The sequence below is a fragment of the Rhinoderma darwinii genome, chromosome 2 (assembly GCF_050947455.1).
Source record: "Rhinoderma darwinii isolate aRhiDar2 chromosome 2, aRhiDar2.hap1, whole genome shotgun sequence".
NCBI lineage: Eukaryota > Metazoa > Chordata > Amphibia > Anura > Rhinodermatidae > Rhinoderma > Rhinoderma darwinii.
The window spans coordinates 306,725,477-306,740,577 of NC_134688.1; the positions used below are offsets into that span (position 1 = coordinate 306,725,477).

Below are 15,101 nucleotides of genomic sequence, written 5' to 3' on the forward strand. Positions count from 1 at the left end.
AATAAGAAAGATAACAATAAAAAGTATTTATTACTAACTCCAATTACTTAGGTTCTAAATTCTGGTTATCAATTAATATTTAAAAAAAATTCAACCCTTTAAAATGCCATATGGTCAATTTAACAACCAATACATTGTTTCAGCTTCCAAACCTAATGCAATGTTATCAACAGGGGCTCCCAGGTCATGTGATCCTCTGACACTTATGATTGACAATATTCTGTTATAGGAATACCCTATTTAATAACTAATTTTTCCAGCTAGTTTCATCACAAGTAACGACTCCCTTATAGTTTTCTGGTCTTTCTAGGTCTTGCTGTTGGATTGACACTGTGTTACTTACTGTGTTGCTTATACGGTTAGCGATTTGTCCTATTTTCGGAGAACTAGAGGCGATTAGTCAAATTCTATCTTGACTGTCTCCTGGTTTTCTACCAAGGACATTGGTGCAGTTTTGCACCCGGGCATTAAACAACCATGCCCTTTTGGAAAAAATCGAAGAAATATCATGTCTCCCAAATTCCTGATAAAGGAAATCTGATGGGAGACATACCAACTATGGAGGAGCCTAACATATCGCTCCAGAAGTTTTCTGTCATCAAAGATATGGCAGATGAAAAATCCAGCGATCTTAGTCACAGCAAATATTGTGACATTACGTCAAAGAACACCAAGAAGAGCGCATTCAGCCTGCTGACCCGCCTGCGCTCCAAAAATATCCGTAAAAGGTATGTAACTAATAATTCTCATACATTGCTCAGATATCCAGAGCTGTGGTATAACAGTCACTAGATCTTTAATTCTCCCCATATCTTCACAGAAACTTTGGCAGCAGCGCTGTGATCGGCGCTAGAGAACTGGATCGCTATTTCCCAGATAGACGGTTGAGACTATATGTTGCCACCTGGAATATGGAGGGAAAGGTGAGAAGTAATGTACAATATTTATTGTGACCCATCAGTGTGCCCGAGCTCAAGTTGGATGAAATGGGCCAGTAACCATGTCTCTTTAGTTTGTAGTTGAATATTACATAGACAGGTTATATTCTACCCTATGTCAGTTGAGTTGGCGCTCTTTGTATACAATATTAATGTTTGTATATTTTGAACAGGATTACCCGCAAAATGTGGAGGATCTGCTGTTACCATCAGATGATACGAAAGACATTTATGTTATTGGCGTTCAGGAAGGATGTCCAAACAGGTAAGTCTTCTCAGGTTGTCTTACACCAGCCTATGACTGCAGATGGACAGCAGGGCGGCTGATACAAATTCTCTCTCAATGCTCTACTTATTGTATTATCACTCCTTAATTTTCAAAATTCAACACCAGAGGTTATTATATGGAGTGTTGATACAGATGAGTTGAGTATCTTAATCTTGTGTCATTTATTAATATGTAAATCTGAAATTGTGTCTTCTTGTAGACGGGAATGGGAGATAAAATTACAGGAGACGCTTGGACCACACTATGTATTATATCACTCCTCCGGGCTCGGAGTCCTGTATCTCACCATCTTTGTTCGACGGGAACTAATCTGGTTCTGCTCAGGTAAGAGTCACATTCCTACGTCTACATAAGAAGTCTTGAATGTAGTCATTAGCTGGAACATCTTATTTAGTTATTAGAATTAGATGCCTAAGAGCTTGGCTCTCAGATTCTTGACTTCTGAGTATTGGAGATCTAAAAGTTCACACCACAGTTACAAAGCATGAAATTATGTTCTAGTAATATTTCCATAGTTTAATTGGAAATAATTTCTATTCCATTGTTGCATGTAGTACTCTTAACCACTGACCCGTCTTTTTGTGTTTCATTTCTTATACAGAGGTAGAGCACACCCATGTAACAACCAGGCTATTCCACCATGTGAAAACTAAAGGAGCCTTGGGTGTTGCCTTCACCGTCTTTGGAACATCTTTCCTTTTTATTAATTCACATCTGAGATGTAAGTATTTACAATATTAACATATGACCATGTACAGTTTTACTTTGCATAAAATTGCTGCTATTTGATAATTAACTGAAATATATGGGATGATATGAAGAGATCTGTACTAATAATGTTTTGGTAAAAATAAAAGGTTTGTTCCTGTTTGATCAAACTTTTTCTAATCTATCAATCTCATTCTATGTTGTGAGTGGCCAGTAATACAGATACACGTAGGTACAATTAGTGCAGGAGGGGGTGGCAGCGGCTGGTTTCAGTTGCGCCGCCTCCCCCTCAGAGAGGCAGCAGGGCGGACGGTGCGGCCGTATAATCCCTCACACCCACCCCTCCTCTCCATTAGCGGCGGTGGCGCGCTGCAATGTGTTTTTTTGAAAATAATATGTGATTCGGACCGCCCATATGATCATCCGCCACTGCTAATATGTATTTTTTTGTTGGCAGTTGGGGCAGTCAGCAAGAGGATCCAGGACTATAAAACCATCACTGAGGGTCTCCGTCTGCCTCAAATTATTCCGGAAAGAATCAACTCCAATGCCTGTGAGTATTACTTATGTGGTTGAACCTATGGATCCTTTTATCTCTCTATTTGTCTCCGTTGAGTCTAATGCAGTCATGTGCTATAATTTTTTTATTTATTTTTCATTCTACAGTGGACGTCACCAGCCGCTTTGATCGGGTGTTTTGGTTTGGAGACCTCAATTTTCAGCTTAAAGAGGACAGAAAAAATGTGGAATCTCTTCTGCAGAAGATCGAAGGAAAAGATATGTCCAGTCTCCTCAAACACGACCATCTGAATGAAGCCAAGAACAATGGTATATTTACTAGTAGACAGATCTCTATCACTCCTCAACCTTCATTAAAGGGGTTCTCCACCTTCTGACAACTGATGACCTATCCACCGGATAGGTCATCAGTATATCATCGGTGCGGGTCCGACACCTGGACGCTGCACCGTTAAGCTGCTCCAGTGGCCTGCGGGCACCGGATGCTATGGCACACAATGCTATGTACGGAGCCGGAAGCAGTTGGCTCCTTACATAGCATAGCTGCCATGATGCATAACTGCAGGTCTGCCTCCTATTCACTTGAATAGGAGCAGAGTTGCAGTACTGCAGCTCGGCTGCAATTCCGTGGCCGGCGCCAACTGCATCCGGCATGTACGTTCGGTGCTCAAAGGCACCGGACCAGCTGATTAGTGCAGGGTCCGGGTGTCGGACCACCACAGATCATGTACTGATGACCTATCTGGTGAGTATGTCATCAGTTGTCAGAAGTTGGAAAACCCCTTTAATACCACAACCACTTCCACAGATTAATACAAATCACTGAAATGATGGTTGATATGTTCCCCAAATTCTTATATAGTGCTAAAATTATCAATTGCTCCTTTTTTTTTTTAATACTGACAACTTTTTTTTCTTTCAACTTAAGGGTCCATATTTCTAGGGTTCAAGGAGCACACCATTGATTTCCCTCCTACATATAAGTTTGACATTGGCACAGACACCTATGATACATCAGCAAAGCAGAGAATTCCATCATATACGGTAAGATATCTTATTTCCTGGTCTACAGAGCTTGAGAGACAATAGAATCCATGGGCCAGAGCACCCATTATATAATGAATCCCCTCCCCCAATGTAATGAATTGTTATTATTATAGCTGGAAGAGTAATTTCTTATGAACAAAGCTTTCACTTAATTTTACTTTTATGTAGTGAGTTTGTCATCACAGTTTCCCAGTGTAATATGTCGTTGCCCAGCATGGGTCAAGGATACTTATTTAATGAAATCTGTGTGACCAAGTCAAACCTAAAATGCAATAAAGTCTCAATATTCTGCAATATAAATAAAGTAGGCCCAACATTTAGGTCTGTGTTGTTTTGCAGTTTAATAATATATTATAATATGATTTCACTAATGATATTTGTTATTTTCATGACCTCTACAGGACAGGGTGTTGTTTAAAAGCCAATGTGAGGGAGATGTGCGAGTCCTGAGATACGACTCTTGCCCTGTTTTAAAGACCTCAGACCACCGACCTGTTTTTGGCATCTTTGAAGTAAAGATCGGGCCTGGTTCAGATGAGTAAGTCATGTTTTCCTCCATGTTGTTGGTATGATATTTTCAGTAGCCGTCATTACTACATGGTCCTATACCTCACATGTGCACTATACACAGTACTTTATTATTTATTTATTTATTATTATTACACATTTACTTCCATGCCCAACACACCACTCCCCTCAAGGTTAGTGGGAGTGGCTATCATTATTTAAACACACCTGGGCACTTCCCATCAACAGCATTCTCTGACCTGGTTGCGTCCTGTTTGGAACGGGTATTTTACCCACCACCTAATCTGTGAGTATGGCCTTTTCTGTGGTTTTAATTACATTCTATGTCCCATTTTTTTGTATATCTTAGATTTTGGAACGAAAAGTTCTAGGTAGGGACTCGCAAGTGTGGGGATCCGTGACGTGGATTGCGAGCTTGCGTTTTTTTGGCCAAAACAACAACTAATACCCCATGTTTTTTCATGGTTACTTACATTGTACATACTTTTTTTCAGGACGCGCCCGGGTCTTATGATGCTGGGATAGCCTGGTGTGTGGATGTTTGGCACTGCATGCAGGGCAGCCCGCTCTATTACAGTATGGGCGTTATAAATAGGCTGCTATTCGGCGATATATGCTGTGCCTCACTATCCAAACACTATGCCTCCATGTTTTACACTCTACACTCACTTTTTTTGTTTCACTCACAGCCCTGATTTCTACACACCACATTTAGTCATGTCCCCTATACCTCACATGTGCACTATACACAGTACTTTATTATTTATTTATTTATTATTATTACACATTTACTTCCATGCCCAACACACCACTCCCCTCAAGGTTAGTGGGAGTGGCTATCATTATTTAAACACACCTGGGCACTTCCCATCAACAGCATTCTCTGACCTGGTTGCGTCCTGTTTGGAACGGGTATTTTACCCACCACCTAATCTGTGAGTATGGCCTTTTCTGTGGTTTTAATTACATTCTATGTCCCATTTTTTTGTATATCTTAGATTTTGGAACGAAAAGTTCTAGGTAGGGACTCGCAAGTGTGGGGATCCGTGACGTGGATTGCGAGCTTGCGTTTTTTTGGCCAAAACAACAACTAATACCCCATGTTTTTTCATGGTTACTTACATTGTACATACTTTTTTTCAGGACGCGCCCGGGTCTTATGATGCTGGGATAGCCTGGTGTGCGGATGTTTGGCACTGCATGCAGGGCAGCCCGCTCTATTACAGTATGGGCGTTATAAATAGGCTGCTATTCGGCGATATATGCTGTGCCTCACTATCCAAACACTATGCCTCCATGTTTTACACTCTACACTCACTTTTTTTGTTTCACTCACAGCCCTGATTTCTACACACCACATTTAGTCATGTCCCCTATACCTCACATGTGCACTATACACAGTACTTTATTATTTATTTATTTATTATTATTACACATTTACTTCCATGCCCAACACACCACTCCCCTCAAGGTTAGTGGGAGTGGCTATCATTATTTAAACACACCTGGGCACTTCCCATCAACAGCATTCTCTGACCTGGTTGCGTCCTGTTTGGAACGGGTATTTTACCCACCACCTAATCTGTGAGTATGGCCTTTTCTGTGGTTTTAATTACATTCTATGTCCCATTTTTTTGTATATCTTAGATTTTGGAACGAAAAGTTCTAGGTAGGGACTCGCAAGTGTGGGGATCCGTGACGTGGATTGCGAGCTTGCGTTTTTTTGGCCAAAACAACAACTAATACCCCATGTTTTTTCATGGTTACTTACATTGTACATACTTTTTTTCAGGACGCGCCCGGGTCTTATGATGCTGGGATAGCCTGGTGTGCGGATGTTTGGCACTGCATGCAGGGCAGCCCGCTCTATTACAGTATGGGCGTTATAAATAGGCTGCTATTCGGCGATATATGCTGTGCCTCACTATCCAAACACTATGCCTCCATGTTTTACACTCTACACTCACTTTTTTTGTTTCACTCACAGCCCTGATTTCTACACACCACATTTAGTCATGTCCCCTATACCTCACATGTGCACTATACACAGTACTTTATTATTTATTTATTTATTATTATTACACATTTACTTCCATGCCCAACACACCACTCCCCTCAAGGTTAGTGGGAGTGGCTATCATTATTTAAACACACCTGGGCACTTCCCATCAACAGCATTCTCTGACCTGGTTGCGTCCTGTTTGGAATGGGTATTTTACCCACCACCTAATCTGTGAGTATGGCCTTTTCTGTGGTTTTAATTACATTCTATGTCCCATTTTTTTGTATATCTTAGATTTTGGAACGAAAAGTTCTAGGTAGGGACTCGCAAGTGTGGGGATCCGTGACGTGGATTGCGAGCTTGCGTTTTTTTGGCCAAAACAACAACTAATACCCCATGTTTTTTCATGGTTACTTACATTGTACATACTTTTTTTCAGGACGCGCCCGGGTCTTATGATGCTGGGATAGCCTGGTGTGCGGATGTTTGGCACTGCATGCAGGGCAGCCCGCTCTATTACAGTATGGGCGTTATAAATAGGCTGCTATTCGGCGATATATGCTGTGCCTCACTATCCAAACACTATGCCTCCATGTTTTACACTCTACACTCACTTTTTTTGTTTCACTCACAGCCCTGATTTCTACACACCACATTTAGTCATGTCCCCTATACCTCACATGTGCACTATACACAGTACTTTATTATTTATTTATTTATTATTATTACACATTTACTTCCATGCCCAACACACCACTCCCCTCAAGGTTAGTGGGAGTGGCTATCATTATTTAAACACACCTGGGCACTTCCCATCAACAGCATTCTCTGACCTGGTTGCGTCCTGTTTGGAACGGGTATTTTACCCACCACCTAATCTGTGAGTATGGCCTTTTCTGTGGTTTTAATTACATTCTATGTCCCATTTTTTTGTATATCTTAGATTTTGGAACGAAAAGTTCTAGGTAGGGACTCGCAAGTGTGGGGATCCGTGACGTGGATTGCGAGCTTGCGTTTTTTTGGCCAAAACAACAACTAATACCCCATGTTTTTTCATGGTTACTTACATTGTACATACTTTTTTTCAGGATGCGCCCGGGTCTTATGATGCTGGGATAGCCTGGTGTGCGGATGTTTGGCACTGCATGCAGGGCAGCCCGCTCTATTACAGTATGGGCGTTATAAATAGGCTGCTATTCGGCGATATATGCTGTGCCTCACTATCCAAACACTATGCCTCCATGTTTTACACTCTACACTCACTTTTTTTGTTTCACTCACAGCCCTGATTTCTACACACCACATTTAGTCATGTCCCCTATACCTCACATGTGCACTATACACAGTACTTTATTATTTATTTATTTATTATTATTACACATTTACTTCCATGCCCAACACACCACTCCCCTCAAGGTTAGTGGGAGTGGCTATCATTATTTAAATACACCTGGGCACTTCCCATCAACAGCATTCTCTGACCTGGTTGCGTCCTGTTTGGAACGGGTATTTTACCCACCACCTAATCTGTGAGTATGGCCTTTTCTGTGGTTTTAATGGTCCTTATAGCCAGAGCTCACACTTTGGGGCAGGTGGCTGTACACCTTGGTGACAGCACTGGAGGATTATAGGATGTGAAACTAAGCAATGTGTGGTTACCTGCTAACATTATCATATGTCTTACATAAATATATTTCTCATTCCAGCATCCCCTTGGCTGGTGGACGCTTTGATCGTAAAATCTATGTAACGGGCATTAGGAGGAAAGGACAAAAAAAATAGCTGCATCTGTTCATGTCCTTACAGGTAAGAGCTTTGTAGTTGTCTATTATGTTTTCGGTGAAAATGTTCTTCCATCTCTTAGGTTTTCCTCTGTATCTGTAATTTATTATATCAACTAATTTAACTAAAGTGTAAATAAGTGTTTTCAATCTTAAAATTCCAACTCCTTGTATTCAGACACTTTTTCATTTCTGAATGAAGGTTGTGGGCTTTGAGGAACAACTTCCCCAACTGTAAGCATGTATGTAGTATAGTACAATGAGTTTCCTAAAGGAACCTGTCATCTGAATGGATGGAACAACTGGATTTTATGATGCATTAGCTTCTAAGCAAAAATGATGGATACAAGGAACATTGTTATTGATGGAAGACATGACCTGCCTAGGTAGAGTCGTGTGTTAACCTTAGACCATACTATCCCCCCACCCCCATTTAGTAAAGACACATGACACCGAGGTTGGATGTGAAATGGCCACAGCAGCCGTTTATTAATTTCACAGTTTTATAAAAACAATTTAAATCCGAAACATTCGGATAACTAGTTAGGAATCCACCAGAGAATTCCTCCTAATAATTCACATGACCCAACATGGGTCAGAATCATAAATAACAATTAAACGTTAACATTAACCCGAGCAGAGGAAGTCCTTGAAGCCCCTTCAGATGTTCCTTTCAAGAACACACCGAATTAGCCATCTGCAAACCACCAATTACCTCCAGCCGTAAACCAGCTCGGAAGCACCGTTCACCTCTGCAGATGGCTCCAACCACTAGAAGTCCACTTCAAGGGGATAACACCCGATGAAGCCCTCAAGTGATATACCGACCACTAGAAGTCCACTTCAAAGGGATAACACCCGATGAAGCCTTCAAGTGATATACCTTCTACCAGAAGACCACTTCAAAGGGATAACACCCGATGAAGTCTTCAACCATGTACCTTTTTTGGGGGACGCATACCCCCGATGCGACCCCCCCACCATTTTGTACTGACTGGCCTCAAGGACTCCCCCCGCCACCGCGAAACAGGCCTTGACCACCTTAAGCCTGTGAGTTCCTCCACACCACCACCGCCCTTTCTATGCCTTCTGCTATCGCCAAGCTCCAAAGATCAATGCCAACCTCGGTCAGATGAACCCCGTCACTTCTCCAGAAATTCCCCACTCCTGACTCCAAATCCCTATGCCTCACGCAAATGCCCCCGTTCTTTGCCACAAAACGAGACACCGCCCGGTTAACTTTTATGCGAGCCTTATTGACTCTCTCCACCGATCTAGCTAACCGCCAATGCTTTCTTGGGACTATGTCCGACCACACTACCACCAACTTGGGATAAGATACCCACAAACACAACATATCATGTTTGATATCCCGCACCAACTCACGAAAGGGGCGGACTCCTAAGTCATTCCCACCCACGTGCAATACTAAGACCTCCGGAACCCTATCAAGCCGCACATATGTCTGGAATTCCGCCAACACCCTGTTCCAAGACATACCTCTAAAACCCAGCCAATGCACAACCGCATCCTGACGCGGAATGCGCAACTGGCGACCATCAGGGCGGACGTCCGCCCTCAAAGCCCCCCAGTGCACGTACGAATGACCCATCAACCACACCAGACAAGGAGGCGAATCTGAAACGGAAAACACAGTTAGGCACCACCATATAACATTTTCAAACATAAACAACAAAATTACAACATATGGGGGCGGACATAGGACTTAAACCTTTTAGACTCCCAACGACCAATACGCCTCACCCCCTCGTCATCCAACCCCCAGCGCCCCGCTTCCGTTGCTGCGCCAATCCGGAAGGAATGAGATGAATATGAGCCTGCCGCAACCCCCACTGCCGTCAAACATTTTTTAAATACAGCTCCAAACTGAAACCTGGACAAAAACGACCCGTCCTCATGACGTAACAAAGGCAAATCTGGAGACCCCCTGTTTCTCGTAAAACCCCGCATGCACTCCACTGGACACATGACCGACCCCGGGAGAGCGAACAAAACTATCAGTTTACCCTTCCCTACATGGTCAGTTTTAGATCTACGCAACCATACCTCCAGCCGATCTGCAAAAAGGCTCACCTCCCCAGATCTCAGCCCCCCTGCCTGTTTAGTACTTGGCGACACCAACTCACCTATTCTAAATGCTCCGAAGAACGCTAACGAAAAAGCCAACCGGAACAGATCCATTTCATCTGAAGAACGACATACCGATGCTAATGAACCCCCCAACGAGCCAAGCAAAGCAAACGACACCGGCCTTCTACTATCCGCCTCCACCCTACCTCTGCGCAACCCCTTCAAAGCCTGCGATACCAGAAATTCCTTCGATACATCCCGCAAGCCCCGTAACTTAAGCCCAAACGCCACAGCAGATATGAACCGGTTCACCTTCGCTACTGAAAACCCCGCCTCCCAGGCATCCCCTAACCAATACAAAAGTGCCACCAACCTGTCTCTATCCGTATTGACGTCACCCAACTCTCTTACCCACTCCTCCCACTGCCTCCAACAAGCAGCATAAGCACTCCACGTCGCGCGCGCCAAAGACCTTTGTAACAGCTGCTCTACGGGACCGATACCAGATCCCAAAGATGCTCCGGACAAGCCAAACCGAGACGTTCCGCTCCCGGGGCCAATTGCCGAAACCGGTCCCACTGCGAGCGAGAAAGAGCATCAGCAATACAATTCCGTACACCCGGGACATGCACCGCCACCACCCACGCGTTCAACGACAAACACACCAACACTAAATGTCGCAACAATTGAACTACCGGAGGAGAAGACGCCGTGATGTTGTTAATGGCAAGCACCACCCCCATGTTGTCGCAGTAAAAACGGACCTTCTTATCCCTGAGCCTGTCCCCCCAAATGGTAGCCGCCACCACGATGGGAAACAGCTCGAGCAGGGCCAGATTCCGCGTGAGTCCACTGGACACCCAGCTAGCCGGCCATTGACCTGCACACCACGGACCTCCCCCGTAAGCTCCAAAGCCACCCGCCCCAGCCGCATCCGTGAAAATATTCAAATCACTCGTATCCTGCGCTGGGGCCATCCATAGCGAGCGACCATTGTACTGGCCCAAGAAGTCATCCCAAACCTGAAGATCAGCTCGGTGCTCCTCCTTGAGCCGCACAAAATGATGCGGCGCACGCACTCCCGCCGTTGCCGCCGCCAACCTTCTACCAAACACCCTTCCCATCGGCATAATCCGGCAAGCGAAATTCAACTTCCCCAGCAGCGACTGAAGCTCCCTCAGCGACATTTTCTTCCTTCTACAAGCCCGTCGAACCTCCAGCCTCAAAGCACCCAACTTATCCGCCGGGAGACGACACTCCATTGCCACCGAGTCTATTTCGATTCCCAAAAAACAAATCGTCGCTACCGGGCCCTCCGTTTTTTCCGGCGCCAAAGGAATCCCAAAATCCCTCGCCACCTTCTGTAGAGCATGAAGCAGATTACCGCAAACCGGCGAACCCCCCGGGCCAACGCACAAAAAATCATCCAAGTAATGTATCAACGAGTCGACCCCGGATGCCCCCCTCGTTACCCACTCCACGAAGCTACTAAACGCCTCGAAGTATGCACAAGAAAGGGAACACCCCATCGGAAGGCACCGATCCACGTAAAAAGCCCCATTCCAAAAACAACCCAACAACCGTTGGCTTTCTGGATGAACCGGCAACAACCTGAACGCCGCCTCGATGTCAGTTTTTGCTAGCAGCGCCCCAGGACCCGCAGCCCGCACTAACCCCACCGCCTTATCGAATGAGGTATAAACTACGGAACACAACTCGTGATCAATCCCGTCATTTACCGACGAACCTTTGGGATACGATAAATGTTGAATCAAACGAAACTTTCCGGGCTCGCGTTTAGGGACAATACCCAAAGGGGACACAACTAAATCTTTTACCGGCGGCTCAACAAATGGCCCCGACATGCGACCCAACGAAACTTCTTTTAACAACTTTTCCGACACGACTTCCGCATGCAAGTAAGCCGATTTTAAATTCCTCCGCGTAACCGGAACCTCATAAGGAGGTGGAGGAATAACAAACCCAACACGAAACCCTTCATAAAGCAACTTAGCTGCCGCCCTATCCGGATACTCATTTAGGTAAGGGGCCATCCTTTCCACCCTCACCGGCGACACCCCCTTGACCAGTCCCGTGCTGGTTCCCTGACCTCTTTTTTCGCAAGCATTTTGCCGCCCCGTGTGATGCACCATTACACTCGGAGCACACGTGCTTGAACTTGCACGTGGCCCCGAACTTGCACTGACCTTCATTAAATTGCCAGCAAAACCCCGCCTTTCCCCCGCCGCTTTGTCCACTCTGACTAGACTGGCCTCCCTGGCCACCGCTCCCGGGAAAGGGCTGCCTAACCGGAGCCGTAACCCGTAACCAGAGAGCAATATCCTTCTGGTCCCACCGAATCGCCGGCCGAACCGCCTTCCGCTGACGGAATTGCTCATCATATCGCAGCCACGCCTGACCCCCATACGCCCTATGAGCCTCCCCAATGGCATCAAAATAACAAAACAGCGCCGAACAATTTTCCGGCGCCTTTTCCCCTATCACACTAGCCAATATGGCGAACGCCTGCGACCAATTAACGAACGTCTGCGGGATCAGCCTATACCGCCGCCGTTCCTCCTCGTCCTTTTTACTCTCATCCCGCTTGCTCTTATCCAAATTAAATTTAGCCAGCGGCAAGAGAGAAAAAATTTCAACATATTCGTCTTTCCAGATCCGATCGCGCACCTCCTGCTTTAAATGCGCACCCAACGGACCCTCAAAACAAACATACACCTCCCCCCGAGCACGATCGTCCATACGCACTCGATCGCCGTCCTTCTGTGCCTCGGTCTGTACCGACACCGCGACCGCCTCTCTAACCGCCACCGCAGGACGCGCCTGTAACGATCCCACGTCCCTGGGGCCTTCCCAAACTATCGCAGGAGACACTTCCGTTACTACCGGCGCCGCGGCCCTATCCAGGCGCCCCACCAGCTCCCGTAAGCAACCCACTAAATCTGCCAAACCCGCTCCGTCGCGTCCGCCCGCGCCACTACCAGCCCCCGATGCAATGCTAGCAGCCCCCCCGCCGACACCCGACATAAAAATCGCTGGATAAGACAATGATGGAGTTATACACTCACCGGGCTGCACAGGCGCTGTGTTCCCGTCAGCCGGACCATCCTGACCTCGACGATACACGTCCAGTTCACCTTCCTCCAGTTCTTCTCTCGCCGACGACTGTCCCTCCCAACGACCTCTTCGGAAAGGGGATGAGGACGCGCTGACCGATGGGCCGGCAACCTGCCGCCCGACCGCCGGGACCCAGACTTCCGACCGGACCTGTTGCCTCGACGTCGCTGCAGCTCTAGGCGTCCGTCTAGACGATCCTGACGAAGCCTGCCCCCTGGCCGGAACATCACCATGCGGGGCGGCCGTACCTTGTTCTCCACGTCTTCCATCTGATGGGGGAGGGGTGACAGGGAGCCCAGCCTGCGACTCCCTGCTTACCGCCGGACCCCGTCGCGGCCTGGGATTCCTGCCAGGACGCAGGGCCTGGGAAGGGGCGGTCCTCCCAGCTGCCTGGCCTGCAGCGTCCGGGATCGGGCTCCCTCTGCGACGCCGTGTCCGCGGGACTACCTCCGGACTGAGGCGCTCTGGAGGTCGGGACCGCCGAGAGGGACGGGTCGATCCAGCCTGCATCGCCGTCACCCCTGGCACCGCTCTCTGCCTGCCCAGCGCAGGAGCGGTTGTTGCCGACTCCCCCCCCGCCGCCATAGCCATGCTCGTAAGGGGGCCGGGGGAGGGGAGCCTGTCCCTTTCAACAGACCCCGAACGCCGTGCCCGACGTGGCGAAACGGCGTCCGGGATCCTCGTTATTGCAGCCACGGTCTCCTCTAGCCATCCGGGACCGTGGTGCACAGCAGCGGCCCGCAGCCGCTCTAACATAATGGCTTCTGCCATTTCTAAAAAACCGGGCAACGGGGAGCTTGCTTATTGTATGTTACTCCTCCCGCTGCTTCCGGCTCAATGCCGAGAAACAGCGGGAAGCGCAGTAACAGCCCCCCCCGTCCCCCTTAACTCCTCCCCGTCCCTCCTTCAGCTCCTTCCAACCCAACTTTCCCTCACCTCATTAACCCTTTCCCTACCAGGACGGTCATGCCGGCTTCCCTTAACCCTGCGGCTGCGTCCAGCCTCTTCTTTACTTGGCATCTTGCAGGACATTCTATCAATGCTGATAGAAAGGTAAGTTCCTCTAGATGTGTCACCTCTCTATATTTATCAAGCAGCCTGAATGATCAATATTTAATAGGGTTGTGTGCTTCTCCCCCCAGAACAAGTCAGCAGATATCAACAGAACATCAACACCAATAACAACCAAGGGCAGAATCCGCCATCTTACAAGAATTCCAATGGCGAGACTTAACATTTCTACAACATCTGTCACAGAAGAGACATCAATGTGGTCACCAGGGCATCAATATCACCCAGAAGACCAGGTTCAGAACAGGACAATATGTCATCTCTTCTTGTGTCTGTGGAATCCAGATTTTCCACCCCTTACTGATACTACAGTATATACTGTGACATATTCCGTAGTTTTTGTTGAATCTTGTATTACCATCATCTTTACCATTATATATTTTGATCCACAAAAACCTTAAATAAATCTTTAACATCAATCCATAAGTGTGACTGGTAATTGTTATGTGCGCGGCTGTAACTTAACACAGTGTATACATTTCACCTAACCGACCCTTCACAGCGCTATTTGTGTGACATCGCGTTTAATCCAGTGGTAGGTGACAGGACATTGTATCATATGTACACAATACAGAGTGTATGGAAAGTGCCACCATATGTACCGGAGTGACAGGAGATGTAAAACATTGATATATTTGATAGTTGCTTAACCCCTTAAGGACGCAGCCTAGTTTGGGCCTTAGGGCTCAGAGCCCATTTTTCAAATCTCATTGGTGTGCAAGAGCACTAATGATCCCAATTTCCCAGCTGCTATTGAGTTGTTAAATTTATTAAAACGTAACTTTTATTATTTTAATTTAGAAATGAAGCGCAGCAGAGAGAAGAAAGACGTACAACATTGAGGTGAGTTAAAATGGTTCCAAGTCGGTTAGCGTAACGTTTGAGATCCAATGTGTATTAGGGTCTCATAAGAATAAAGTGGCAGGCGCAGTCAGCAGCTGCAGACTGCTAGAGAGCCTCTTTGTCACATGTCGTGGGGGCTAGCGCTCTTT

At 46.5% G+C, this 15,101-nt stretch overlaps 1 protein-coding gene and 1 long non-coding RNA gene across 2 annotated transcripts; both read left to right on the plus strand.

Moving 5' to 3' along the window:
* Positions 1-841: 841 nt before the first annotated feature.
* On the plus strand, positions 842-1,461 carry LOC142741224 (uncharacterized). Its single transcript, XR_012881038.1, has 3 exons — positions 842-923; positions 1,112-1,203; positions 1,427-1,461. It is a non-coding gene; the product is annotated as an uncharacterized LOC142741224 (long non-coding RNA).
* Positions 1,462-2,607: 1,146 nt separating this feature from the next.
* On the plus strand, positions 2,608-7,832 carry LOC142741225 (phosphatidylinositol polyphosphate 5-phosphatase type IV-like). Its single transcript, XM_075850626.1, has 4 exons — positions 2,608-2,763; positions 3,383-3,498; positions 3,903-4,039; positions 7,738-7,832. The coding sequence occupies exons 1-4, from the start codon at positions 2,715-2,717 to the stop codon at positions 7,811-7,813; spliced, it is 378 nt and encodes a 125-aa protein (XP_075706741.1). The 5' UTR covers positions 2,608-2,714; the 3' UTR covers positions 7,814-7,832.
* The last annotated feature ends 7,269 nt before the right edge of the window (positions 7,833-15,101 follow it).

Bases quoted from the DNA above. Each gene is read 5' to 3' on its own strand.
- LOC142741225 (XM_075850626.1), top strand. From the start codon at position 2,715: ATGTCCAGTCTCCTCAAACACGACCATCTGAATGAAGCCAAGAACAAT. The intron at 3,499-3,902 runs GTAAGATATCTT...TGACCTCTACAG, and splicing joins AGAGAATTCCATCATATACG to GACAGGGTGTTGTTTAAAAG. The intron at 4,040-7,737 runs GTAAGTCATGTT...TTCTCATTCCAG, and splicing joins ATCGGGCCTGGTTCAGATGA to CATCCCCTTGGCTGGTGGAC.